This window comes from Abramis brama (assembly GCF_963993115.1).
Source record: "Abramis brama genome assembly, chromosome: 4".
Taxonomy (NCBI): Eukaryota; Metazoa; Chordata; class Actinopteri; order Cypriniformes; family Leuciscidae; genus Abramis; species Abramis brama.
Window position 1 is genome coordinate 6,851,025 of NC_139966.1, and position 27,551 is coordinate 6,878,575.

A 27,551-nucleotide genomic window follows, 5' to 3' on the forward strand; every position below is an offset into this window, starting at 1 on the left:
TTTAAGTTCAAGTCGAATTTTTCCACAGACCATCGTTGTAGAATATTTTGTTTTTATTAAGACTTTTAATAATGTACTGAATTTAATTTAAAAATATTTGATAAAGATATCATTTAAACTTTGAAATAAATTTAGCCCTAACACAATGTCTCATTCTGATCACTGAATAAACCCTAGGAGTCAGAGACGCTGGTGTGAGAGAGAACCACTCTGTGATTTTTATGTTAACTCTCAACAGCTTCTTGAACATGTAAGTTCAAGAGTTGTAACTCTAAACATGTAAGACAATTTTATTTATTCAGCTAAAACAATTGGATCAATAAGATATATTTTATATACTTTTAAAGGTATGTTTTTCAACTTTTGTTAGTGTGATATTAGGAAACCCCTTCCTCACTTTCACTGTGCTCTGGTATGCGAAGGAGCAGAGTCAGGAAAAAAAACAGTCTTTTCTATTACAACTGCAATCTCATTCATAGGATGTATGGACATCTATATGTTATGAAACAAATATTTTTTAAAACTTTGAAATCAATTTACCCCCAACACAGCATTCAAAATGACTCATCCCATCACTGAATACACCCCTCTGAGTCAGAGACGCTGGTGTGAGAGAGAACCACTCTGTGATTTATGTTTAACACATGCACACACACACACACACACACACACACACACACACAGAAACGCGCACGGCTCCTTTACTTTTTGACACACATACATTAGACGCGCTATGTTTTGAGACAGTGTGAGGTCATTCAGGAATGACTATATGAATTCAGTTGTGTAAAACAATTTTGAACCCATTCATACATTGCATTTTTGTGGACATCCGTGGTAGGACATACTTTAACTCTCTCTAACATGTAAGATGATTTTTATTTTTTAGTAAGATATATTGTATAAGCATTTCATTATATACTTTTAAAGGATAGAATGTTTTTCAACCTTAGTTTAATTGTTTTTTGTGATAGGTTTTAGTATTTAGTAAAATCCTTATTCATTTTATTCTTTTGTTTCTCTAAAACTGAATTAAATGGTTTCAGTAGATTTTTGCTAAGATATTATTGTATATCATTTGTGTGAAATATAAAACATGATTAGGGACAACTCTCTTTTTTCTCACTTTTGCTGTTACCTCAGGAATGTGGAGGGGATCATATCAGATGCTGACACATTTCCTAACAGCACTTGTGATGCCATATAGCCAGACACACACACACACACACACACACACACACACACACACACACACACACACACACACACACACACACACACACACACACAACTGAACTGGACAACAAATTCAAACTTTCTGTCAAAAACAGATGTCTATCACAAACACAGAAAATACACCCAACTCGTGTGCACAAGAGATAATGCTTGTGTGACACAGTCTTCAAACTTTCTGTCAAAACCACATGATCTACGGATAAAAAGGGTCAAATAGGGTCAAAAACTTTCTGTCAAACCAAATGATCTACGACTAGCTAGGACAATAGGGCAAACCATAACAACAACATATGCCGGAAAGACACCGGTAGATAAAACTGTCAAAACACATGATCGAACGGTCAATATGACAATCCATATCCTTATCAATATACACCAGAAAGGGCGGGACAAGTCAACGGACAACCGGAAGGGCGGGACCAGATGTCATATCTAGTGGGCGGGACCGGAAGTCATCAATCATTTTGACACATGGTATAGTATAAGAACTACTCACATATAAGGATGGAATGAAGCTTCATTAGGTTTTATATTAATTATAATGAATATAATCCAGACGTTTGGGTAAAGTCCCTATGTGTACATCTTATAGTGGGATAATAACATGATTGTGAATTTTTATTGGTTACTTTTGATGTGGGAATGTAATGAGGACAAATTGATAAGGATTGTGCATATTTGTCTTATCTGTCACACAATCTCTGAATTAAATATTAACATAAAAAATGTTGTCACACCGGTGGACAATATTTGGGACTACCACACAAAAAAGTTAATAAAATGCTAAATAAATAAGGAATTAGAAAGGGACACATTCAGTTTTGAGTTATTCACACATTAAGCAATACAATTATAAGACATTTGACATACATTTTAGAATTTTTTTTTTTTCCACTTTGGATTTGAGTTCACGTCAACCACCCATATACAGTATATGTGTATATATGTGTGTGTGTGTGTGTATATATTTGCTTCCTTCACACAGTTAATGTTTGTATCGACAACCATATTTGAAAACCAATCAGACATTTAAAAATATAGCTGACATAAAAATAAAATAAACGAATAAATAACAATAAAAAACAAAACAAACACACACACACACACACACACACACACACAGAAAAAACAACTTAACACACTAAAACTGTTGACTCTTAAGCCCACTGTAAAAAGACCTCAGTCATCCCTGAAGACAAAATGATTATGATTAATATAAATAATATATTTAACAAATGCAAATCTCATTATTTATATTCTTTAATAATAATCATTATTAATTACTCTTAATAAATGCAAAGCATACAGAAGTTCATTGTAAAGGAAGTAATTGAACTAACCACAGGAAAATAAAATTTATAAATTAAGGTATGACAACAAATTCAAGCTTCAATGCAGCGTGATCTCATGAGAATACGTGTGTATTTTTACATAAAGTGTAGTACTGCTACACGTACATTTATTTACGTTTTAATACACAGAGAAACGTATAATACTGACGTATTTATAGCACTAAAGCGTAGAATATTTACGTAACCATTTTGTAATATTTAGTTTGTTTGGCGTGAGACACAAAAGCCGTTTTCTCCTATAGAACAATAGTTGACAATAGAACCATAAAATACACCTGTACGAAAGCCCAACAACGCCCCCTGGAGGAATCTTTATGAATGTGACTTTGTTGGTGCTTGAGCGGGCATGGACAAGTCAGGGCATTTCTGAACCAGTGTCAGAGTCTATATATTATATATATATATATAGAGTCTATATTGCTGCCCAAGTCCATGTCAAGTCATGTTGAAGCTAGTTTGATACTGTTTAGTTGTATATGTTCTGCAGTATAATTTAAATATGTAAGCTAAATTATTTATGCTACAGTGGTGGTCAGAATTAATGGCACCCCTGGTAAATATGATCAAAAATCTAACCTTTCATTGAAGTAAAAGAATTGAAAGTGGGGGGGAAATCACATTATAAATTAAATGTTTTTCTCCAAAACACGTCGGCCACAATTATTGGCACCCGTAGAATGTTTTACGAGTAAAATATCTCTGAAGTATATTCCCATTAATATTTACCTTTATTTAGCACACCAGGGTGACTAGGACCATGAAATTGTCCAGCTATGACTTCTTGTTTCACAGGAGTTTAAATATGAGGAAACACAAAGGCCAAATTCCCTGAATCATCCATTACAATGAATAAAACCACAGAATATAGTTCTGATGCGTAGCAAAAGATTGTTGACCATCACAAAATAGAAAGTGGCTGTAAGAAAATAGCTAAAGAATTGAAAATCCCCATTTTGACCATCAGGGCAATAATAAAGAAGTTATAATCAACTAAAGATGAGACGAATCTGCCAGGAAGAGGTCGTGTGTCTATATTGTACGGTGAGGAGGAGTGTTTGAGTGGCCAGAGTTTGAGTTGTTTGGGAGGGTTTAAAGAAAAATCCTCCTCGCTCCTCCAAAAATAAACTCCAGCATATTCAGTTATCAGACATGACTGGATCTTCAAAAGGGACCGGATTCTGTGGTCAGATGAAACAAAAAAAGGGCTTTTTGGCAGCAAACCCAGCAGATGTGTTTGGTGCAAACAGGGATGAAGAGTACCCCATGCCTACGGTTAAATATACTGCTGGATCATTAATGTTGTGGGCCTATTTTTTTGCTGGAGGTCCTGGACTTCTTGTTCAGATACATGGCATTATGGATTCTAGCAAATATCAACAGATAAAAAATCAAAATCTGACGGCCTCTGCTAGAAATCTTATAATGGGCCGTGGTTGGATCTTCCATCAGGACAACGGTCCAATACAAACATTAAAATCAACACAAAAATGGGTTACTGAGCACAAAATGAAGCTTCTGCCATGACCGTCCCAGTTCCCTAAACTGAACCCCATAGGAGAGGAGTGGGGTGAACTGAACAGAAGAAGCACCAACATGAACTTGTGAATCTGAAGGATCTGGAGAGATTCTGCATGGAGGAATGGTCTCTGATCTCTTGTCAGGTGTTCTCCAAACTCATCAGGCGTTATAGGAGAAGACTCTCTGTTATCTTGGAAAAAGGAGATTGCAAAAAGTATTTAATAACAGGGAGCCAATAATTATGGCCAGCGTGTTTTGGAGAAAAACATTTATTTTATAATGTGATTTACCCCCCACTTTCAGCAGCTCCTCTTCTTGGTGGACCATTGTAGTGTGGCGTGGGCGGGGGTCTGGCTTATGCCGTGGCCAAGGAGGGATCAGAGGCAGCCTTTTAATACCATATTAGTAATAGCCTTACTATTGTTAGTGTTATTGTTACTATTATTATTATTAATATTATCATTATTCCTCTTCCTTGTCATCCGGCCTCCCCCTCATTCCTGATGAAAAGTCTAATTGCTGTTATTATTGCTCACTGATTCTTGAGAGTCGGGACAAAACATGTCCCACATAGAAAAGTCTAATTTATAGCAAAAATTAAGAAATTCATCATGATTGACATACTTACAAAGTTAAATCTAAAGGAATTGTATATACCTATCTGATTTTTAGAATAAACCTTTTTATCTTTTTGGGGAAAATTTGTTTAAATGTATGGTCTGTGGTTAGAAGGTCCTTGTCCTCAGCAAGAGGTCACAATATTAACCATCCCAAAAAAACTTTAAAAAAGCTCTACAATTGTGAAAACATGTATATCAAATAAAAAATAAGGGGTATAAATATAAAAAACAATGCATGAAGTGAACATCAAACAATATTTTCCATAAAAATCTGCCTATTAAAGTTGTGTCCTCAGTTTCTGTCAACTCCGTCAGATTTTTTCATAATGCTCTTTAAATCAGGAAATAGCATGGTCAGCTATATCCCTGAGGACCCCTGTTCATCTCCCTGCCTGTGGTGAATTCAGCACTACCACACATGCTCTGGTGCGTTTTACATTTTTTTTATATATATTAGACAAACCATGTCAATATTCCTATGGTCACAGCTGCACCATGTCAATACCATCTTTCTGTTAAGATACCTTTTTTAAACCATAGTGGATTGAATTTAAGCATTTTAGTGAGGTTATTGGGACAGCAAGCAACTGAGGAAAAACTACCTAGCTGCAGTGTACAATACATGTTTTGGCGGGAAAATACATGCCCTTACGTCAACTCCGTCAGACGTCAACTCCGTCAGGTTCTATGTCTGACGGAGTTGACCTGTAAGCTGACGGAGTTGACAAATCCACCAATAACCTCTTAATGTGCGAATATAATATTATTTGTGAATATAGTGAAGGGTTAAACTGTTATTTCAGGGTTTTATTTACACATAAATGCACATACATAGCATGCATTACATTATTTAACCATACACATCTGACTTGTAGATAATGGGCAGGCAGTGGTCTGCTTATTATTGTGTAACGTGTAACTTTGCCAGCACTTTAATATATATATTTATATGTAGAGACAGAGATAGAGAAATGAGAAGCCAGTGTAGGGCTGGGCGATATGGCAAAAAAAAATTATCACGGTAAAATTTTTTTTTATATCAGTCGATATCGATAATTATCACGATAAATGTCAAATCTTTATTTCTTTCAAGTTTAAAGGCAGATTTTTGCTCCTAAGTGAAAGTTGTAGAAAACAGAGCGTTAATTGTGGTTTTAAACTACTCTTTATTGTCAGAACATATCAGGACAAACAGGTGAACACTTCACAAATCTGAGGTAAAACATTCAAACATTTTTTGTCAACACTGTCAGTTTTTCCGTCAACACCATCAGTTTTTCCGTCAACACCGTCAGTTTTTGCATCAACACCGTCAGTTTTTCGTCAACACCGTCAGATCTTCGTCAACAGCGTTGGATGTATGAATGTTTTTGTTATTTCTTTGAAAAAAAAAAAAAAATTCCTCCTTCAGTTTATGTTGTTTTTGTAATAAAGGACCATCTGATCTACATCCTCTTATGTTTTATTTATTTAAGGAATTTGTTTTTACAATATTGAAATTAAAATCAAAGTTTGAAAATGCAAATATTTAGAAATCTGAGTTTTCAGAATAGTGTGACATCACAACTTAAGTTTATATATTGTAATTTAATGCTAATACTATTAGTATTTTTAAATGATCATATAAGACTATATTATCGTTATCTTCATCAATATTACTGTCATAAATATGTATTTTATGTGTTTATTAATTTTTATTACGTCTGTTGTACATCTGTAAAGTTACTTCCACTCACACACCCAATTACACTTGCACACACACGCACACACACACACACACACACAAACCATGTTGGTTGTTATGTATGTTTGTTTTTTTTTTGTATCTGTCACCTGCTGTTATGTATGTTTTGTTTTTGTTGCATATTAATAAAAAAATAATAATAATAGGGAAGCACCGATACCAAGCTCATAAACTTGTGGACTGAGTGGATTGAGCGCGCACCGGCACAGACGCACTAGCTGGTCGAGCACATCCCTGTAAACAGACATCAGTGGAAAGTTTGTAGTTCAGTCGGATATCAATGGCAAAGAAAATAAAACTAAGCATGTAACGTTAGCTTATTAATAATGTTAACTGACGAGAGAGAGAGAGAGAAGGAGAGAGAGAGAGAGAGAGAGCGCACTTCTGTTGAATGCTCTTGATTGCTGATCGTTCACTCAGCACGTGTTATTTGGATTAAAACTAAATCGTATATGTAAGTAAAGTAAAACATGAACTGTTACCTGATTTATGTATAACAAGTGGTTCCCTACATTATTACAGGACGTGTGCAGGTCAAGAAGTTTAATGAACGCAAACATCTGAAGCGCACGCCGCAAACCAGCGTCTCAGACAGCACGCAAATACTGAATTGAATTCTCTTTCACATCTTGCGCTTGTACGAATGAACTAAATTATGTAAAAGAGTCTGTCTTAAACTTAAACAAAGTCGGTTATATCTAAAAGTGACCGTAGTCATGTTCAGATGGGGTCCGTGCGTTCGGTCTTAAAGGGACAGCAGTCTAATAAACCTGCTGCTGTGTTTTAATGTTAATCAAACAAAGGACAGATAAATGACTCACTGCTCTTGACTAAATTGGCTACCCTTTTCAACTTTACAAAAATATCCATCTATATATAATTTATACAGTTATGAATATGCGTTTTTTTCACATTTGATGACTTTCATATTGCTGTACCTCTTAGATCTACACGAAAAACTCTAAACACTGTTTATTTCATTTGTAGCCTTTCTTTGTTCTATTGTATTTATTTGTCCTATTTGTAATTCAATTATTTGCTCTTATTTTGTTACTGACTGCTTACTTGTCTTTAATAATGTTTTAAATTCACATTAATTAGGCTGGTAGTTTTTGTTGTATCAGAATTGGATTAAATAATTGATATTTCACTGGTATCTCAACATCTGAACCGCTGACCCGATCCTCAGCACTGAGCCCTGCTGGAGCAGCTCTAAATATGTGCTGTGATATTAAATGACAGATCAAATATGACAGAGCAATAGAATGAACAGTGACAGTAACAGAAGCTCATACAATGCATTTTAGCAGGCTTAATTAAGCAGGAGAATAACTGAAGGAAATATATATTTGATGAACAAATTATACCAACTAATATGATTTATATTCTTTTGGTTTATCTACTAATACCATATATCGTATACCATATAATACTAATACCGGGGGGGACGGTGGGGACGCGTACCCAGCAGATTTCGTCATGAGTCATTTTGTACCCACCACTTTTAACTTCCGTCCATATTAATTTGACTTTTGGTTCGTTTTTTTTACCCTTTTTCAGTGGTTATGAGGAGCAATATGAGAGAGAAATTTGGTAATCATTGTCTGACCCAACTAAAAGCAGAAACATCAAAATATAACCAGCTTTTTAAAATGTTTTTTAAAACTAAACACTATTTTAGCACAAATTATGAGCTTATTGGCGTTTTTTTTTATAATTATTGACAAAATTAGAATATAGTAAAAAAAAAAATTTTTTTTTTTTTTTTTTTTGGGTGGGCCTGTTGAAAAGTGGGGCCGTGCCTGAGCTACAGGACATCGTCTTTCAAAACATAACCTGCGCGAAAGAGAGAAAAATGAAAAAAGAAAAAAAAAAATTTTCGGAAAAAATGCACTTCCGAATGCGTCTCTGTCCCCAGCACATTTCAAACCAAACTGACGCCCATGACTAATACATTTAAAAATTACAAATTCAGTGAAAATTCAGGGATCGGTTACGGTACTTGGTATCGGCGAGTACCAAAAAAGAAAAAAGCAATTATTAAACATTTAATTTCAGTCATCCTGTCATGCGTTTACGCCTGCCCTCCTTTAACAGCATCAGCATTTACATCTTGTGGATGTCCTGGGAACTAAGGTTCTTAAAGTGGGAACTGAATATCTAAAGGCGGGCATACACTGTGCGATTTTCGTCCGATTTTGAGCCGAATTCTGACTCGTGCGACTCTTTTTCGGGTCGGGCCGATTTTCAGCTTTGTCGTGCGTCGTTTGTCGTGCAGTGTTCGTGCAGTGTACAGGGGGAAAAGAGAGGCGATTAACCTCTCACGACCGGCAATCGGATGGTTGGATGAATTTCTGGCATGTTAGAAATTTTGGTCGCTCCTCGTGACTATATCGCACAGTTGAAGCAGAGCTACGAACCGATTGCCCTAAACTCAGTGTTTTTTCCCTCACTGCGCCTGAGCAAAAACATCATCTGCAGCAAAAAAAAAAAAAAAAAAAAAACGAAAAAAGGGAGATCTTAAAGTTCTGTAGTTCAAAGCTACAAATTACTGTTGCTTACCTCCAGTTCGTGTTGCAAAATGGATTAACCATTACCCACTTCTTCCAAGCCACCTGCGATGTAGGCTACACTTTGCCTCTTTTATTGTTAAAAAATGTTTTGGAAATAAAGCTGTTTTTAATTTTCATTGATGAATTATTGCAGTGTTCGGACATATTATAGACTGTTAATAATTAATTATATGTATATAATTCATTGTAATCGACCTAAATGTTTTAGACAATTTTTAATGCGGAGAAGTAAGCTTCTATGTAATATTTTATTATCCTCACAGCGCGTTGGTTATGCGGTGATGCGCTATGAAATTGTTGCGTGGCAATTTAATTATAGTAGCCTATCACTTTAATAGCCTATAGGCCTTCCCTAATAATAATAATAATAATAATAATAATAATAATACAATAATACTAGCCTACTAATAATTTAATATATAAATTGGAAATGCTAAATCTTCTTGATATTGATAGCTGATGCTTGTTTTGACAATATCTCTGGATAGGCTACATGATATCTTCCATAGGCGCAACCCGGCACGAGGATTTATCGCGCTGATTCGCGCATATTTCACACGTATAGTGTGAGCAGTCAAGTCGCAGCTCGACGTTCGGACCGTACAGTGTGAGCACATAAATCCTGAGCTTTGGCTTTACATCGCATGCGATCTACTCGTTCAGTGTGAGTAGGTTCCTTGCTGAAATCAAACAGACATCGCACAGTGTATGCCCGCCTTTATTCAACTTGAGAACTACACACAGTCACAAAGAATTGTCCTTTACACAGAATCTGAGCCAGTGTCACTGGCCATAATAATGTCAGCGTCAATGGCCATTGAGTGTAATTCGGCCTCCTCCTCAATGCATCCTATAAATGCTGTCATATCCTGTCTATTTGCAGACTGCTGCAGATTCATTTAGGGGTTGATAGTGGTGTTATAGGAACGCATAATTCCTGGTCCGAGGACGTGACCAGCTCTGAATATAACGGCATGTGATGCCATCTCGACACTACTGTAAATACAGGAACACAGCAGTGGCTCTCTAATATAAGATATAAACTTTGAAGGCTACTGAGCCTTTAGGAGCAGGGTTGAAGACCTATTGCGTAGGCAGCATGTTAAGTAAAAATATAATAAATATGTAATATAGTGCATATTAATCAAAATGCTCCTCTCTAAAGTAATTTTTCTAGCCGACTATCGAGTTTATGGACACTGAAAGGCGGTAAAAGTGTACGTTACGTGACATTATTGTTCTCCAGCTGACAGTAGGCTACATTCATGTATTTTCTTAATATTTCTCTTGTGGCCCATATACATACTGTAAAATACAAAAATAAAATAAAGTATTTTATGTCAAGCAATTTATTTTCTAAATAAAACTGATCTTAATTTTCATTGATTATTGATTATTGCAGTGTTCAGAAATATTATAGACTGTTAATCATTTTAATTATAGGCCTATAATTCATTGTGTAATAGACCTAAATGTTTTTAAATCATTTTTAATGAGGAGTAAGCTGATCTATCTAATCTTTTATTATCCTCACAGCGCGTCGGTTATGCTGTGATGCTCTATGAAATTATTGTGAGGCAATTGTAATATCAATCTAATAATAACAATAATTTAATGCATAAATTGGAAATGCTAATTGTCGATATCTCTGGATACACAATATCATGGTCTATTGGCGCAACCCGGCACGGGAGTTTATCGCACATATTTCACACGTATAGAGTGAGCAGTGAAGTCGCAGCTCGACGTTCAGACTGTACAGTGTAAGCACATAAAACATGAGCTTTGGCTTTACTTCGCATGAGATCTACTCGTACAGTGTGAGTTGGTAACTTTGCTGAAATCACACATTTAATGCCCGCCTTAAGTTTTCAGACGCAGCCGATGTTTGCGTGAACGAGCAGTTGAACAGATGTACCTAATAAAGTGGCCTTTGAGTGTATATTGTATGAAACACTTCATAAATAAATCATGTCATGATTAATCTTCAGAATAAATCAACAGAGAATATCACCAAAATCAAACACTTAAATTCACTAATAATTGAAATTACAATTCTGTTGTTGTGTTCAGTAATTTTGATCATGTTGAGAATTTAATAAAGAAAGCGTCTAGAAAGAAAGCTTTGTTGTTTGTTTGCCAGTATTTATTTATTCAGTAAAACTGAGGTGTAGAATTACTGTGCTGTAAGTATCAAATATAATTGAAATGTTTTTTTCAGCAGATGTGGTCCGTGTTCGTCCTACCAGGAGAAGAAACAGCAAAGACATGATTCTTCCTGAGAGTAAGTCTAGTCTTTATAGATACACTGAGACACCATACAGGGTAATGAGGAACCTAAAGGCTATATTTTACATAGATAATATATTTTATTTTGCTATATTTTATAAATGTCATAATCATTTGTTAACATACAAGTATTCATTTCTTCAATGAGCTCATTGTTTCTGCATTCAATTATTACATTGTTTAAATTAATAAATTTTTTGTGTACATTTCTGAAATGCAAAACTTAGTTTCCTCTGATATCTGAGATCACTGTAGATTGTAATGTGGACTCATGCACTCTCTGTAAAGCTGCTTTGAAATTATGTGTATTGTGAAAAGCGCTACACAAATAAACGTGAATTGAATTGAACTGAGTAAAGGGTTCCTATTTTTCATTTTCACAGTGACACGTTATATTGTGACACACTGTAACATCCTGTGTGTTGTGTGTTTCAGTGAGTGATCTGAGGATTGTTCTTCTGGGTAGGAGTGTATCAGAAAACAGCCGAGTGGGAAACTTCATCTTAGGAAGAGCAGCGTTTGACAGTGTACCTCCTTCAGATGATGTTGAGCTGTACAGTGAGAAACGCAGAGGAAAACACGTGACGGTCATCAACTCTCCTCTCCTGCTCAGCTCAGATCTCTCACAACATAACATCTTACAGGGAGTGAAGGAGTGTGTGTCTCTGTCTGCGCCGGGACCTCATGTGATCGTTCTGGTCCTCAAACCCGAAGAGTGTTCGAGAGAAGAGAAAGTGTGTGTGGAGATAGTGCTCAACTGTTTCTCTGACAGTGTTTGAACACACTCTGGTGCTCACGACACAAGAGCCTGACGGGGCAGAGCCGACCGAAGTCAATGACGTCATAAAGGAAATCATCAATAAGTGTTGTAACAGACACTACAGACTGGGGACAAACAGCACTCCTGCCGACCTTATAGCGAAATTTGAGGAAAGTGTTCAAGGCAGTGATGGACGTTACTTGATTTGTAAAAAATATGAAGATTTCTCTACAGAAGCCACAGAAAGAGGTGAGTCAACAAAACATTTGAGTAAATGTAATCTTTATTTGTAAAAAAACAAAAAAACACACACTTTATGCTGTAATCAAATCATGTTGCATCAACATTTCAGCATATTGGTGTGCATGTAGACACTCCTGTTGGCTGTATTCAACTTGATAAAAAAAAGTTAAGACAAACTTTTTTGTTGGCTTTTATGAAAACCTAAAGTACTACTTCATATATTGAAATCTGAAGGTTTAATGTTGTCTCTCAGACAAACAGACAGATAAAATAAACTTTGTAAGATGGTTGCTACGGTGTTGCTAGGATGGTGTGGATAGACGGATCAAAATCCTCAGTGTTAAATCAACATGGCTCAGTGTTCATATGGTCCCACTCCACAGAGTGTTAAAGTACATTAATCGATTGACGATTGAGCATTAGTGATGAACACCTGCTGTTAACAAGCAGAATCACTGAAGGAAGGAACAGAAAAAGAGAAGAGGCGAGCAGAAACACAAGAACTACAATAGGCTGTGATATTAAGAATCTGAGGATGTGATGAGGCAGATGCCCTTCTGGTGATGTAGAGCACTTCTTCACCTGCTTAAGCAGCAAACACAGGGTTCAGGCAATGTCAGTGTGTCCCTTCAGCCACGGCCATCTCCATAAAACTCAGGTGTTCCTGTAGGATTTCCTTGGGATGTTTGTAGTTGTATTGTAATAGGATTATCAAGGTCTGCAAGGAGCCAGAAAATCACCTACTAGCTTTATTATTATTTATCATTATCTGTTTATTTTCTCTTCAAGATTTAGATTATCTCGAAATTAAAAATGTCTGGCATTTTTTGGAAAATATCCAAAAACTGTATAACATGCATTTGAAACACGTCATGACAGCATGTTTAAAGATTAGGCTGTTCACACAAGACACCAGATTTAGTCTAGATACAGTACAGCCTTACACAGTGTGAACACTGAGTAATTATACTGTATTGATGACTGGATGTTCAAACTATTGTATTGTTTTTCTTTAAGCAGCTCGTGTGGAAACAGATCAGGAAAAGACAAATAGACTGAGCCAGTCTGCTGTTAATGACACACTGAAGACATCAAGAGAAAACACAAGCAGCAGCACCATGGGAAAAGACCACAGCGATGGAAAGAGTTTAAGGGTTGCACATGATATCAAGAACAACAGGAGCAGAAAAATAACAGATGGAAGCAATGAAAACCTGCCCATGTTTAAACTCAATCTGGATGAAGCGTGGAAGAACAGTGATGGATTCTGCAGAAGAAGAACGTTTGGGAGAAACATCACTAAAGAGAACAAGACCATCATGATGATCGGAGCCACAGGTGCAGGAAAATCCACTCTGATTAACAGCATGATCAACTACATCCTGGGAGTGGAATGGGAAGATGACTTCCGGTTTGTGCTGGTAGATGAAGGGAAGCAGAAATCCCAGGCTGAAAGTCAGACTTCGCAGATCACGGCATATCAAATCAATCACATGGATGGTTTCCGGGTCCAATATTCTCTGACCATTGTGGACACACCAGGCTTCGGTGATACCAGAGGAATTTCACATGACCAGAAAATCACAACGCACATTCAGGAGTTCTTTTCTGCCCGTAGAGGGATCGACCGCATTGATGCCGTGTGTTTTGTAGTACAGGCTTCACTTGCCCGTCTGACACACACACAGAAATACGTCTTTGACTCCATTCTTTCCATATTTGGGAAGGATATTGCTGAAAACATCCTTCTGATGGTCACCTTTGCAGATGGAAAAACACCTCCTGTTCTCGAGGCCATCAAAGCCTCTGGGGTTCCCTGTTCTACCAATGAGTCTGGAGAGCCGCTTCACTTCAAGTTCAACAACTCTGCTCTGTTTGCTACCAATAACACATCGGCAGACGATGAGGAGTCTGACTGTGACAACTTTGATCAGATGTTCTGGAAGCTGGGATTTTCTAGCATGATAAAGTTCTTCACATCCCTTAGAACGATGGAAACCAAGAGCTTGTCTCTGACACGGGAAGTCCTGAAAGAGCGAAAGCAGCTTGAAGTGCTTGTGAAATGCCTTCAGCCCCAAATCAATGCTGGTCTGACAAAACTGGATGAAATCAAGAAGACAAGAGCAGCTCTGGAGCAACACCAGGCGGAAATGAAGGCTAACAAGGATTTTGAATATGAATTTGAAGTAAATGTCCCAAAACAGATCAAAAACAACACTGGCCACTACTTATCCAACTGCCAGAAGTGTAACTTCACATGTCATGACACATGCACAATTGCAAATGACAGTGAAAGACATAGGTGCTGGGCCATGACAGATGGAGTGTGTAGGGTGTGTCCAGGAAAGTGTGCCTGGAATGTGCACTTTAATCAGAAATACAAATGGACTTATGTCCCAGAAAAGAGAAAGGAAACCTATCAGGATTTAAAAAAGCGATATGAGGATGCACATGGACAGGTCATGTCAAAAGAAAAGATCTTTGAAGAGCTTGAAAAGGAGTTAGAGATTGTCCAGGATATTGTGACTGGATTGATTGAAAGTTCTCAAAAGTCTTTGGAGCGTCTGGAGGAAATCGCCCTCAAGCCCAATCCTCTGTCCACTCCTGACTACATTGATCTGATGATCGAGTCTGAGCAACAAGAAGCCAAGCCTGGATTTCGAGATCGCATTCAGTCTTTACTGGAGGTCAGGAAGAGGGCAGAGATCATCAGTAAGGTGTCCAGAGGAGAAGTGCTTTCAGAAGACTGGAAAAAATACAAACCTGCAACAAGAGAAAAAGGATCAGCCTTTGATCCAAGAGCCCTGTTCAGTAAGGCAAATAATAACAGTAAAGGGATCAGTAAAGGGATCAGTAAAGCAAAGAATCATGTGTTAAAGTGAAACTTTGACCCTTTATCTACAATTACTATGACTATAAACTAAAACATTTGACTCTGTGTTAAGATGCTCTGCATGCATTTTTATTATACTTAAAATACTTTGAAAAATACAGTAGTTTAAATGGTCTTCATCTTCTAAACATGATGTACAGTATATGTAAACCTGTATTATTTTGCTGAACGGCTTGTGAGAAAATCATACATCTAAAATTGACTTATGTTATATTGAACGAGCTGAATATGAATATGTTGTGTATCACAAATGATCAGAAAGAATCAAACTGCTGTTTTGTGAAGATGTAATTTTACTTTCATTGATTCTAGTTATTCATTATGCATGAACAAGAAAAAAAGTAAAGTTAATTAAATCAATGAATGCATTTAACACACACACACACACACACACACATATATATGGTAAAACTTTAATGTTAACTGATGAACCTTATTGTAATGTATTTACTAGCATGAACTAACAATGATCAATACATTGGTTACAGTAATTATTAATCTTTGTTAATGTTAGTAATAATCCAGCTGTTCATTGTTTGTTCATGTTAGTTCACAGTGCATCAACTAATGTTAACACATACAACATTTGATTTTGATAATGTATTAGTAAATGTTGAAATTAATATTAACTAAGATTAATAAATGCTGTATAAGTATTGTTCATTCTTAGATCGTTAACTAATGAACCTGATTATAAAGTGTTACCATATATATATATATTCCTGTTCCTGTTGTGTGTTTGTAGTTCTCTGAAGTTTTCCCAGTGATTAGACTTGATTGTTCGCAGCTGTTAGCCTGTTGCTCTTGTGTATGTTATCCTCAGTCAGTCATTCTGTGAAACGAGGAGCAAAGGCAGGAGACGGAGACGGAGGAGTGGATTTAATGATTAAAACAAGGGAACATGAGAACTGAGAACTGAGGGACTGCACCCAAACACACACAACCTCATTATAGACAACAGACGGACAAGTTGTAACCTTTTTTTATTTTAAAACGATTTATTTTAATTGTACATTTATATGATTTCATTAAAAATACACAATTGTTTTCTTGTTCACTTTTAATCTGTTGTTTTCTTTACTGTCAATTTATTTTTCCCTGTTGATAAACTTGTTTATTTAAACTGTAAATTGCTTTATTATCTTTCGTTTGATATATTAAAAAGTTCAGCTTTATTTTTCTGCCAATCTCTCGAGTACAGTGATAGTCTGTCCATCCTCTTCGTCCCTCTTCCTCTGTTGCTCCTCATCCTCATCCACTGCTTTCTCTCATTAATAAATAAAGGACAGGATAATATCTCATAAGACACTGTTTTAAACAAGGATAAGAGCTGAACTGAGCTGATCGACGGCATCGCTGTTTCAGCAGAGCTGCTTTATAGCCTGAACTCATTTAATAATTAATGACCTTTACAACATTTGAACCTTTACAGTGGAGGGAACGTTTACACAGCAACGATGTACTAAAACTGGAAAAGTTATTCCTTTGGACAGACGATAAAGCTGTCAAAACGATCCCCATTCACACGGATCAGTGAAAACGACTAAAAACGCTGTATTCTGCTGCCAGTAGGTGGCGATGTCACATTGCGAAGAAACAAAATAAACACTTTAATGCACTCACAAGTGTCATCACTTTCCACTGAAACAAATGTCACAACATAACCTGTGTGAAAAACGTTGCAAAGGCCTGTCGTGTTTGGAAATGCCTCTGTGATAGTGCTGGTTAAATAACTGCAGTCAGGCCAGCAGAGATGTCAAAAGTATTCACATTCATTACTCAGGTAGAAGTATAGATACTAGGGTTTAAAAAGACTTCTGTAGAAGTTGAAGTATCAACTCAAGCTTTTTACTCAAGTAAAAGTATAAAAGTACTTGTTTCAAAACTAAAAGTAATGTAAGGAAAAAAAATTCTCTCTCTCTCTCTCTCTGCGCATGTGCGAGTGTAGTGGGGCGAGTGAGCGTGTTGGTTAGAGCGAGCGTGAATATTGAGCACCTTGTATGTGTTTCTTATTTCTTTTTTCCCCTCAATTGTCTTAATATTTTTATTTATTTTTTATATTTTTTTATATTTTAGTATTTGAAGCCGCTCGCGGCTTTTGTCGCGTGCCGGTATGGCCTCTGAAGTTAGACAGGGAGTTTCGCACCTGTCGTTGCGTAATGGATGCAGGTGTGTACCTGAGATTGGCGTGAGCATGGAGGATGTTCTCGTGGTGGTGGGAGAAATTATTGGTTTCGACAATATTCTCTCAGCATCGCGTATGAACAAAGCTGTTATCGTGTTTTTAAAAACAGAGCAGTTAGTTAACCAGGTGACTGAGAATGGATTATGGATTAAGGAAATGTTTGTGCCCGTTACTCCTTTAACGGCTCCGGCAACTAAAGTCACTATTTCCAATGTACCGCCTTTTGTCTCAAATGATTGTTAAAGAATTAATCCGATACGGTAAAGTCGCAAGTCCTGTCAGAAACATCCCATTGGGCTGTAAAAACACTGATCTCAAACACGTTTTGTCGTTTAGGAGACAAGTGTTAATGTTATTAAAACCTCTAATCTTACTGATATATGGAGAGAAAATAATCCCTCTGTTAAACAATATACGTGGGTAAAGGTTAGTGATGGGAGGATTTCAGCAGCACGACTAGATAGACTGTACTTATCAAATAGTATGAAAAGTAGAATTTTTCACACAGCCATTGTCCCCACATCTTTCACTGATCACAAATTAATCACTATTGATTGTACTTTGAATTCTAAGAAAAACAAAAGTGTTTACTGGCATTTTAATGTAAAATTGCTACAAGACAAGAGTTTTTGTGAATCTTTTACATTTTTTTGGGAGACATGGAAAAAAGAGAAAACAAGATTTGATAATGTTATTCTTTGGTGGGAAATTGGTAAAGCTCACATAAGGGATTTTTGTCAGCAGTATACATCTCACTCAAATTTTTTTTTTAAACAATCTCTGGAATGGCTTGAAAGAGAAATCCTTGTCATTGAAAAAAACATGATAGGAGATCTTTCTTCCAATGTACATGAGTGGTCTGAGAAGAAATTAAAATTAAGCTCTATTTTAAATGAAAAGGTTAAAGGAGCTCTTGTGAGAAATAGATTCTTATCTATAAAGGATATGGACAGTCCCAACTCTTTTTTTTTTTCAATCTGGAACGCAAGAGTGTACAAGTTAACCAAATGTATAACCTGAAGAATGACAATGGACAATGTACATCTGAACCTGTGGAAATGCGCAGACTAGCAGTGAATTTTTATTCGCATTTATACTCACCTGAGGACATAGACATTCCGACACAAAATGGATTCCTACAAAATCTTCATTGTCTAAATGAAGAAGATAAAGAAGCATTGGAGTCTGGTTTAACTTTTGCGGAATTAAGTGATGCCGTAACGGGTCTTTCGTCGGGTCGTACCCCAGGCATAGATGGACTTCCTGGTGAAATTTATAAGCATTTCTGGACAACATTTGGATCTGATTTATTTGAGGTGCTCAAGGAATGTAATCGTACTGGTTTTCTACCTAAGAGCTGCCAACGGGCTGTTTTAACTTTGCTTCCAAAAAAAGGTGATCTTACCCTGTTAAAGAACTGGAGACCTTTGGCAATTCTCTGCACTGATTATAACATTTTATCAAAGTGCCTTGCCAACAGATTGAACAAAATATTGTTCAAAATTATACACAAAGATCAATCTTATTGTACAAAAGACAGATGTATTGCTGATAACCTGCATTTAGTACGTGATGTCATTGAGTATGCAATGTGTAATAATATTGATGTAGGAATACTGTCACTTGATCAGGAGAAAGCCTTTGATCATGTTGATCATCAATATCTTTTTAAAGTATTAGAAGCTTTTGGGTTTGGAGAGAAATTTAGGAAAATGATAAAGTTGTTGTACAATAATGCAACATGTATGGTAAAGATAGCAGGAGGCCTGAGTGTCCCTGTCAAGGTACAGAGGGGTATCAGGCAAGGATGCCCAATTTCTGGTCAGCTTTATAGCTTAGCTATAGAACCTCTTCTATGTAAACTAAGAGAGAGTTTAATGGGTTTGAGGGTACAAGGTGCTATTTTTAATGATTATGTAAAAGTTTCAGCTTATGCTGATGATATTACTGTTGTTTTAAGGGATGCTAAAGATGTTCAGGTTTTAAAAGAGATTTTATTAAGTTATGGTAAAGCCTCATCTGCAAAAGTAAACTGGGCAAAAAGTGATGCATTGTGGTGTGGTTTAGACCACAACACTCCAGCTCTCCCAGGTAATTTAAAATGGGGAAAATCTGGGTTAAAATATTTGGGGGTGTTTTTAGGAAGGGAGGATTACAAGAGACAGAATTGGGAGGGCCTGGTGGAGAAGGTGTGTGCTCGGTTGTCTTGCTGGCGTTGGCTGCTACCACAGTTATCCTATAGGGGAAGAGCCCTAGTCTGCAACAACCTTGTAGCCTCAATGCTATGGCACAAAATGAACATTCTGGAACCTCCTGAAGATGTGGTTGAAAAAATCCAAAAACGCTTAACAGACTTTTTTTGGTCCGGTAACCATTGGATAAAAGCATCAACTTTGTTTCTGCCCAGACAAGAAGGTGGACAAGGACTAGTGGATATAAAAAGCCGAATTAAGGCTTTCAGACTACAGACAGTAAAAAGATTCCTCTACGGAGTGGATGTCAGCTGGTCTGGAGTAGCTTGTGCCATCCTTAGAAGAGCAGGAGGGATGGGGCTGGATAAACATTTGTTTCTCCTGGACATTCAAAATGTTGATTTGACTGGACTAACTTCCTTTTACCATTCAGTGTTCAAAGCCTGGAGGACTTTTAATATCTCGAGAGACATCACGGATGAGGGAGGTCTCTGGTGAAGGGAGGAACCCCTAATGCACAGCTCTATAGTGGACTCAGCGATTTTAAAATCACCATCGATGAGGAATCTTCTAAAAGCTGCAGGAGTTGTAAAGATTGGACATTTAATAACTTCAGATGGATGGATGTCTCCTGAAATGCTAGCCTCCAAGATTGGAATAAGATCAATTCGTCGGACACAAAGACTGTTAAATGAAATTCTTGAGAGCCTATCGACGGAATTTAAATGCAGTGTGGAAACAACTAATAAGATATGGATTTAACTTTTCCTGAACTAAGAATAATTCCGGCTGTGGGTATTTTTGAAGAAAAGGAGGGGTCTTTGTTGACCTTCAAGACACCTGTACTGGACCGTTTCGGTAAAACTGAGAAGAAAGCACTGTACGTCACATGTGTAAAAGTTTCACACTCTCACTCTTTAGGAGGAGTTAAAGAGTCAAAATGGCAAGAGCTATTCGGATCAGTTTTAAAGAAAAGGAGGGGTCTTTGTTGACCTTCAAGACACCTGTACTGGACCGTTTCGGTAAAACTGAGAAGAAAGCACTGTACGTCACATGTGTAAAAGTTTCACACTCTCACTCTTTAGGAGGAGTTAAAGAGTCAAAATGGCAAGAGCTATTCGGATCAGGCTCTTCCCTGAGGGGTTGCTGGAGGGCCTTGTACAAGCCTCCCATTGAAAAAAGGTCTGGAGACCTTCAGTGGAGAGTTGTGCATGGGTTAATAGCTACAAACAGATACAGAGCACACCTCGATCCCCAGGTTCAGGAGGGATGTCCTTTTTGTGGGATGACTGAAACTGTCTTTCATTTATTTTTTCAATGTGGGAGGCTTGTGCCATTTTTTTTCTCAATTAGAAGAATGGTGTACAGTTTTGGGAGAAGTGTTTTCACCCATGTTATTTATCTATGGACCAAAGTATAGCAGAAACAGAAAGCAGATCCATGTTTTGCTTAATTTTTTGTTTGGGCAAGCAAAAATGGGAATTTGGATTTCACGTAAAAGCAAAATAAATAATGTTGGGACAACTGATGCAATGTTAATTTTAAAAGGGTTAATTAAAACTAGATTAAAGGTGGAATATGCTTACTATAACTTGGTTAAAGACCTGGAGACTTTCAATCACATTTGGGGAGTAAACCAGTGCATATGTGAATCTGATTTTGATGGTGCTTTGCAAATTTACATTTAATTGTGCTATTGTCTTGCTTGTTTTTTGTGCTATTTATCTTTGTATGTTTGTGTTTTAAATTACTTTTTTAAATCTATGTAAGGTTTTGTTGAAACCTTGAATATTTTGTAATAAAGGGGGGTTAAAAGTAAAAAAAGTCTCTCTCTCTCTCTCTCCCCGATTTCTACCTCGCTTACCGCATCTAGGTTTCCTTCGGAGGACTTTTGGCGCTGCGCACAACCAAATGTGACTACAGCCTCTCACAAGTTAGAAAGACACCACAACGCCAATCAGTTTAGCGATGTGTATTCAGGAGACGGGAGTCTTTTTTTTGTTTTTTTTACGACGACAAGCCGGAATGAAAACAAGCCGAAATTAAATAGGAGTAACGAGGCTATTTTTAAAATGTAAGGAGTAGAAAGTACAGATAATTGCATCAAAATGTAAGGAGTAGAAGTAAAAAGTCGTCTGAAAAATAATTACTCCAGTAAAGTATAGATACCCCAAATTTCTACTTAAGTAAGGTAACGAAGTATTTGTACTTTGTTACTTGACACCTCTGCAGGCCAGCCTGCGCTCTTGAAAACACGCTGATTCTAGCGCCTGTGTTGTGTTACGGTGCGCGCAAATACTGTTCATTTATAGATACTGACAATAATGAGTAAACGAGTAAACTAAAATATGCATGAATAAATATAAAACAATATATAGGCTGATAAGCTGAAATTTGACTATATAAAATTGACTATATTCAAAGATTAAAAATGGGCCTGATAACGTGAAGTTGACTTTAAATGATGGGTAATAATAATTAAAAAAAAAAATTAATTGCATAAGTACATGACCAAGAAAACAGTGTATGTATGATTTAAATTTAAAACAGTAATTACTTGCAGAAGCATGTCTCCCATTATTCTGCAGAACTGAGACATTGAAGTAATAGTATAACTCTCACCTTCTGCCCACTCCTTAATATCAGTGACCCAGCCCTCAACTTCAGCCTGGGTCACTGCCAGCTGGATTCTCATGCTTTCCAGGTCCTGAAGTCGGCTCTCCAGGCGTTTTGTGGCCTTCAAATAACAAAAAAAGGAAATGAAAGAAGAGAAATGTTATACCTACAAAAATATAAAATAGAAGGTATCTACAATATAAGAAAATAACAATACTCATCTCTACCTTCTGGTATCGGCAGGCAAGTGAAGTAGCCAAGTTATTAAACTTTTGCTGATTCCCGCGCATGGCCATCAGTGTAAGCATGTCTGTACGTCCTGCAAAAAAGAAAAAAATACACTAATCTGTGTTGTACCACATGTCCCTCACTGGCTACACTTTTCTTGTGACACTTTCAATCTAAGTAGTGCAGTGTGTGGTTACCTTACCTGCTCTGGACATGTGCTTCGTGGTCACAGCAATCCTAGAGAGGAAGGCGTTACACTGCTCAACCTCCTCCCCAAGTGTCAATCCGGCCCCTTGCTGGCAAGCTCCACTCCATTTAACCTATTAAAGAAAATACTTAAAAGCTGCCAACATACCTTTGCAGGTGTTCAGGGACAGTCAATGACATGCTAATGTTTTCTTACCTCGCATTTAAAATCATGGGCTTTGGCATGAAACACTGAGAGGAATGGTTTCATGCTAAGAAGGTGCTGGAGCTCCGGGCAGCTGTTTGCCACTTTGTTGAGGTAGGGCCAGTACTTGCAGGTTACATCCAAGGCAAAAAAGCTTGTTCTGCAGGTAGAGGGGATAAGCATAGATTTCTCCCCTGAACATGTTGAGAGCGCCGAGAAAAACTCCATGTCGACAGACCGCAAGCTCAAGTCCCTCCTCATCAATTTTACTTGAGGATCTCTGAGACGTTTCCCTGGCAGCTGACCCCTCCACAGACACCTCTTCCAGAGACCTACAACATGGAAAAAGGTTGATATAAATAGTCAGGACTCACCCAAACAATGTCAACTGTAAGATGTTATTGGTGGTGTTTTTATAAATATTATACAAGTTTACATGGTTGGTGGTAGAATGAATGTAATCCACAAATCTCTCTACTTCATCACCTTTTGCAATGAAGATGCCATCAAATAAGGCTTGTTCTTCAGATCTAAATGAAAGAAAGGTACACATTGACCTTCAATATGACACAGCAAAGGTTACTTTAACTAAAGTTACTAAAGTTAATAAGGTCAAAGGTGACGCCAAATCCTCCAGCATCGAGCCTCCACAGGCAGCCGCTCAGCCCAGTGCATCATGGGAAATCTTTTGTCTCTTTGTATGTAACGGACAGAAAACATCACAACCAAAGTCCCAAAAAAAAACTCAACTCCCACAGCAAACTTAACCAACCATGTCTTTATGGACCTATTTGTTTTTTTCTGAATGCAAACTGCATGACTAGCATGTGACAAGGACATCACTACTTGATCTTATACACAGGTCTAATGTTTTGAGTGACTGAGTTGATAAATTGCTCCAATACTTTTGTACATGTAGAGTACGAATTTCGATTTTTTACTGAGCGGTAGTTTTTACACAAAGACTTTGAATCTTAGATGATGTTCTATCAATGTATCGAGTATAGCTGAATCTCTGTGTTTTGATATCATCAACATGCTCCAATTATAATAATCAATGTGTTGATAATGTCACCATAGTCATTCTGTGATACTCATCAATACTAGTACTAATTGTTAGTGATTCCCACCACTAATACTCACACGGCCAAAGCGGACAGTTCGTTGATCAAGCATTCGTAAAAATTCTTGGCAGGACAGTCCTGGTGCTGCCATCTTCAACTCTTCACATCTGTAGTGTACACCGTGGAAAAGTGAAGGGTAGCAGGCCAGTAGTCATTACGGACCAAGTCATCCACTCCAGCGCTACAAGTGGCTTTGCATGCCTCGCATTTCATCTCAGGCATACTGAGATCATATCGTCCTGGAAAAATCAAGAACACACTGTATTATGCACAACTCTGACAAATGCATTGGGAACTAGAGGTTCCTCCCGCATGTCCCGACACAAAAGACTGCAGCGCGGGACAGGTTTTGAAAGCTCTATGCGGGACTGGCCGGGATGAGACAGGTGTGTTTGCTGGTGCGGGAGGAACAGATGATTCACTGCACTTCCACAAAAAACAACATATACAAATGAGAAAGTAGTCAAGTCAAGTCAAGTTTATTTATATAGCGCTTTTCACAACATAGATTGTATCAAAGCAGCTTCACAGTATTAAATTAAAACAATACATCAATGTTTGTTTCTAGTGGAAAATGTCCACGTTTGGTAATGCTGATCAATAGTATTGTTGATTGATTAATTAAATTAAATATCCCCAAATATCACCAACTGAGCAAGCCAAAGGCAACAGTGGCAAGGAACCGAAAAACTCCATCAGGTGACCTAATGGAGAAAAAAAAAAACCTTGGGAGAACCCAGGCTCAGTCGGGGGCCAGTTCTCCTCTGGCGTTTATGAACTAGAGGTCGGATTTAACTGTAAGATTAAAAGTATTGTATGAATGCCTGGCTGAAGAGATGCGTCTTTAATCTAGTTTTAAACTGGGAGAGCGAGTCTGAGCAACGAACAGTATCAGGAAGACTATTCCAGAGTTTTGGAGCTAAATGTGAAAATGCTCTCCCTCCTTTGGTGGACCTAGATATCCTAAGTATGACCAAAAGCCTCGAATTTAGTGATCTTAAAGAGCGCGATGGATTATAGGGCGATAGAAGATCGGTTAAATAGACTGGAGCTAAGCCGTTTAGGGCTTTATAAGTCAGTAGCAATACCTTGTAATTAATACGGAACTTTATAGGTAACCAATGTAGTGATGATAAAATTGGTGTTATATGATCATATTTTCTTGATCTAGTTAGAACTCTAGCGGCGGCATTTTGGACTAACTGTAGCTTGTTTATTGAGGATGCAGGACAACCAGCTAATAAAGCATTACAGTAATCTAGTCTCGAGGTCATGAATGCATGAACTAGCTTTTCTGCATCAGAAACTGATAGGATATTACGTAGCTTAGCAATGTTTCTAAGGTGGAAAAAGGCTGTTCTTGTAACATATGAAATATGATTTTCAAAAGACAGGTTGCAGTCTAATATAACACCCAGGTCTTTTACTGTAGAGGATAAAGTAACAGGACATCCTACTATGTTAAAGTTGTATTGTGAGAGGTTTTGTGGGTGGTTTTTTGAACCGATGATTAGTACCTCTGTCTTGTCTGGATTTAATAAAAGAAAATTGCGCGTCATCCAATCTTTTATATCTTTAACACACTCTGTCAATTTGGATAATTTAGCGTTTTCATCTGGCCGTGATGAAATATATATTTGAGTGTTATCAGCATAACAATGGAAACTAATTCCATGTTTCCTTATAATATTTCCAAGTGGCATCATATATATTGAGAATAATAGAGGGCCCAACACAGATCCCTGCGGCACTCCATAGTTTACTGGAGTTATGATCGATTTTTCTCCATTCAAATAGACAAAATGGTAGCGGTCTAATAAGTATGATCTGAACCAGCTTAATGCTTGTCCTTGAACACCAGTATAATTTTGTAGTCGATCTAAGAGTATTGTGTGATCTATAGCAGTGGTTCTCAAACCTGTCCTGAAGGACCCCCAACACTGCACGTTTTCTTTGTCTCCCTAATCAAACACACCTGATTCAACTCATCAGCTCATTAACCCATGTGATAATGAGCTGATGAGTTTAATCAGGTGTGTTTGATTAGGGAGACAAAGAAAACGTGCAGTGTTGGGGGTCCTTCAGGACAGGTTTGAGAACCACTGATCTATAGTATCGAACGCAGCACTAAGATCAAGCAAAACTATTATTGAGATACAGCCTTGGTCAGAAGCTAAAAGTAAATCATTTGTGATTTTAACGAGCGCAGTTTCAGTGCTATGATGCGGTCTGAATCCAGACTGAAACTTTTCATAGATGTCATTTTCATGCAAGAAAGAGCCCAGTTGGGCGGACACAACTTTTTCTAGTATTTTAGACATAAAAGGTAGATTTGAAATGGGTCTATAATTTGCTAGATTATGTGGGTCTAATTGTGGTTTCTTAATGAGAGGTTTTATAACTGCCAGTTTAAATGTTCTTGGAACATGACCTAAAGATAAAGACGAGTTAATAATATTGAGGAGAGGCTCTTCCACTACAGGTAACACTTCTTTCAGTAGTTTAGTGGGTATAGGATCTAATAAACATGTTGTTGTTTTAGATGAAGTGATAAGTTTATTTAACTCTTTTTGTTCTATAGTTGTAAAGCACTGTAATTGTTCTTGCGAGGTGATAATTGAGGCTGAATTATAAGGCGCGATTGAGGATTGAACGTTTACAATTGTGGTTCTGATGTTTTCTATTTTCTCAGTGAAGAACTTCATGAAATCATTACTACTAAACTGTAACGGAATATTTTGTTCAGGTGACATCTGTTTATTTGTTAGTCTAGCCACGGTGTTAAATAAAAACCTAGGATTGTTTTGGTTGTTTTCTATTAGTTTGCGGAGGTGCTCAGCCCTGGCCGCTTTTAGGGCCTTTTTATAACGTGACATACTGTCTTTCCATGCGATTCTAAAGACCTCTAAATTAGTTTTTTTCCATTTACGCTCTAAATTACGGGTTTCTCTCTTTAGAACATGCGTAGTATTGGTGTACCATGGTGCTTTACTTTTCTCTCTGACCTTTTTTAATCTAATGGGTGCAACAATATCCAATGTTCCAGAGAGAATGGTGCTCATAGTGCTAGATAATTCCTCTAATTCATCTGTTTGTTTGGGTTCACTGAGCAGCTGAGACAGATCAGATAAGCAATTTGAAAAATTGAGGATTGTTCTGCCTGGTCGATAACGCGGCGCAGCATGATATATTACAGGAGTACGTAATATGCAAGTTACCATGTAATGGTCAGTGACATCGTCACTTTGTGGAATGATATCTATATCGGTTCGATCGGTTCCATGTGATATAATTAAATCGAGTGTATGATTAAAACGATGAGTTGGTCCGGTAACGTTTTGCTTGACCCCAAAAGAGTTTAATAAATCTGTAAACGCAGCCCCTAACGCATCATTTGGATCATCTGCGTGTATGTTAAAATCTCCAACAATTAATGCTTTATCGACATTAACTAATAGGTCTGAGAGAAAATCTGCAAACTCTTTTAGGAAATCAGCGTAAGGCCCAGTCTGTATACGGTAGCCAAGGCAGGCAAGTAGTGTACGGTAGACAAGTAGTGTATGTAATTATAGTTCAGCTGGATGTTC

The 27,551-nt window shown here is 37.3% G+C and overlaps 1 protein-coding gene across 1 annotated transcript; it reads left to right on the forward strand.

The window, feature by feature from the left end:
* Positions 1-11,874: 11,874 nt before the first annotated feature.
* On the forward strand, positions 11,875-15,217 carry LOC311082046 (uncharacterized protein; the record flags this gene model as incomplete). Its single annotated transcript, XM_084112790.1, has 2 exons — positions 11,875-12,341; positions 13,353-15,217. Exon 2 carries the CDS (start codon positions 13,454-13,456, stop codon positions 15,215-15,217), a length of 1,764 nt encoding a protein of 587 aa, XP_083968916.1. The 5' UTR covers positions 11,875-12,341; positions 13,353-13,453.
* Positions 15,218-27,551: the final 12,334 nt, after the last annotated feature.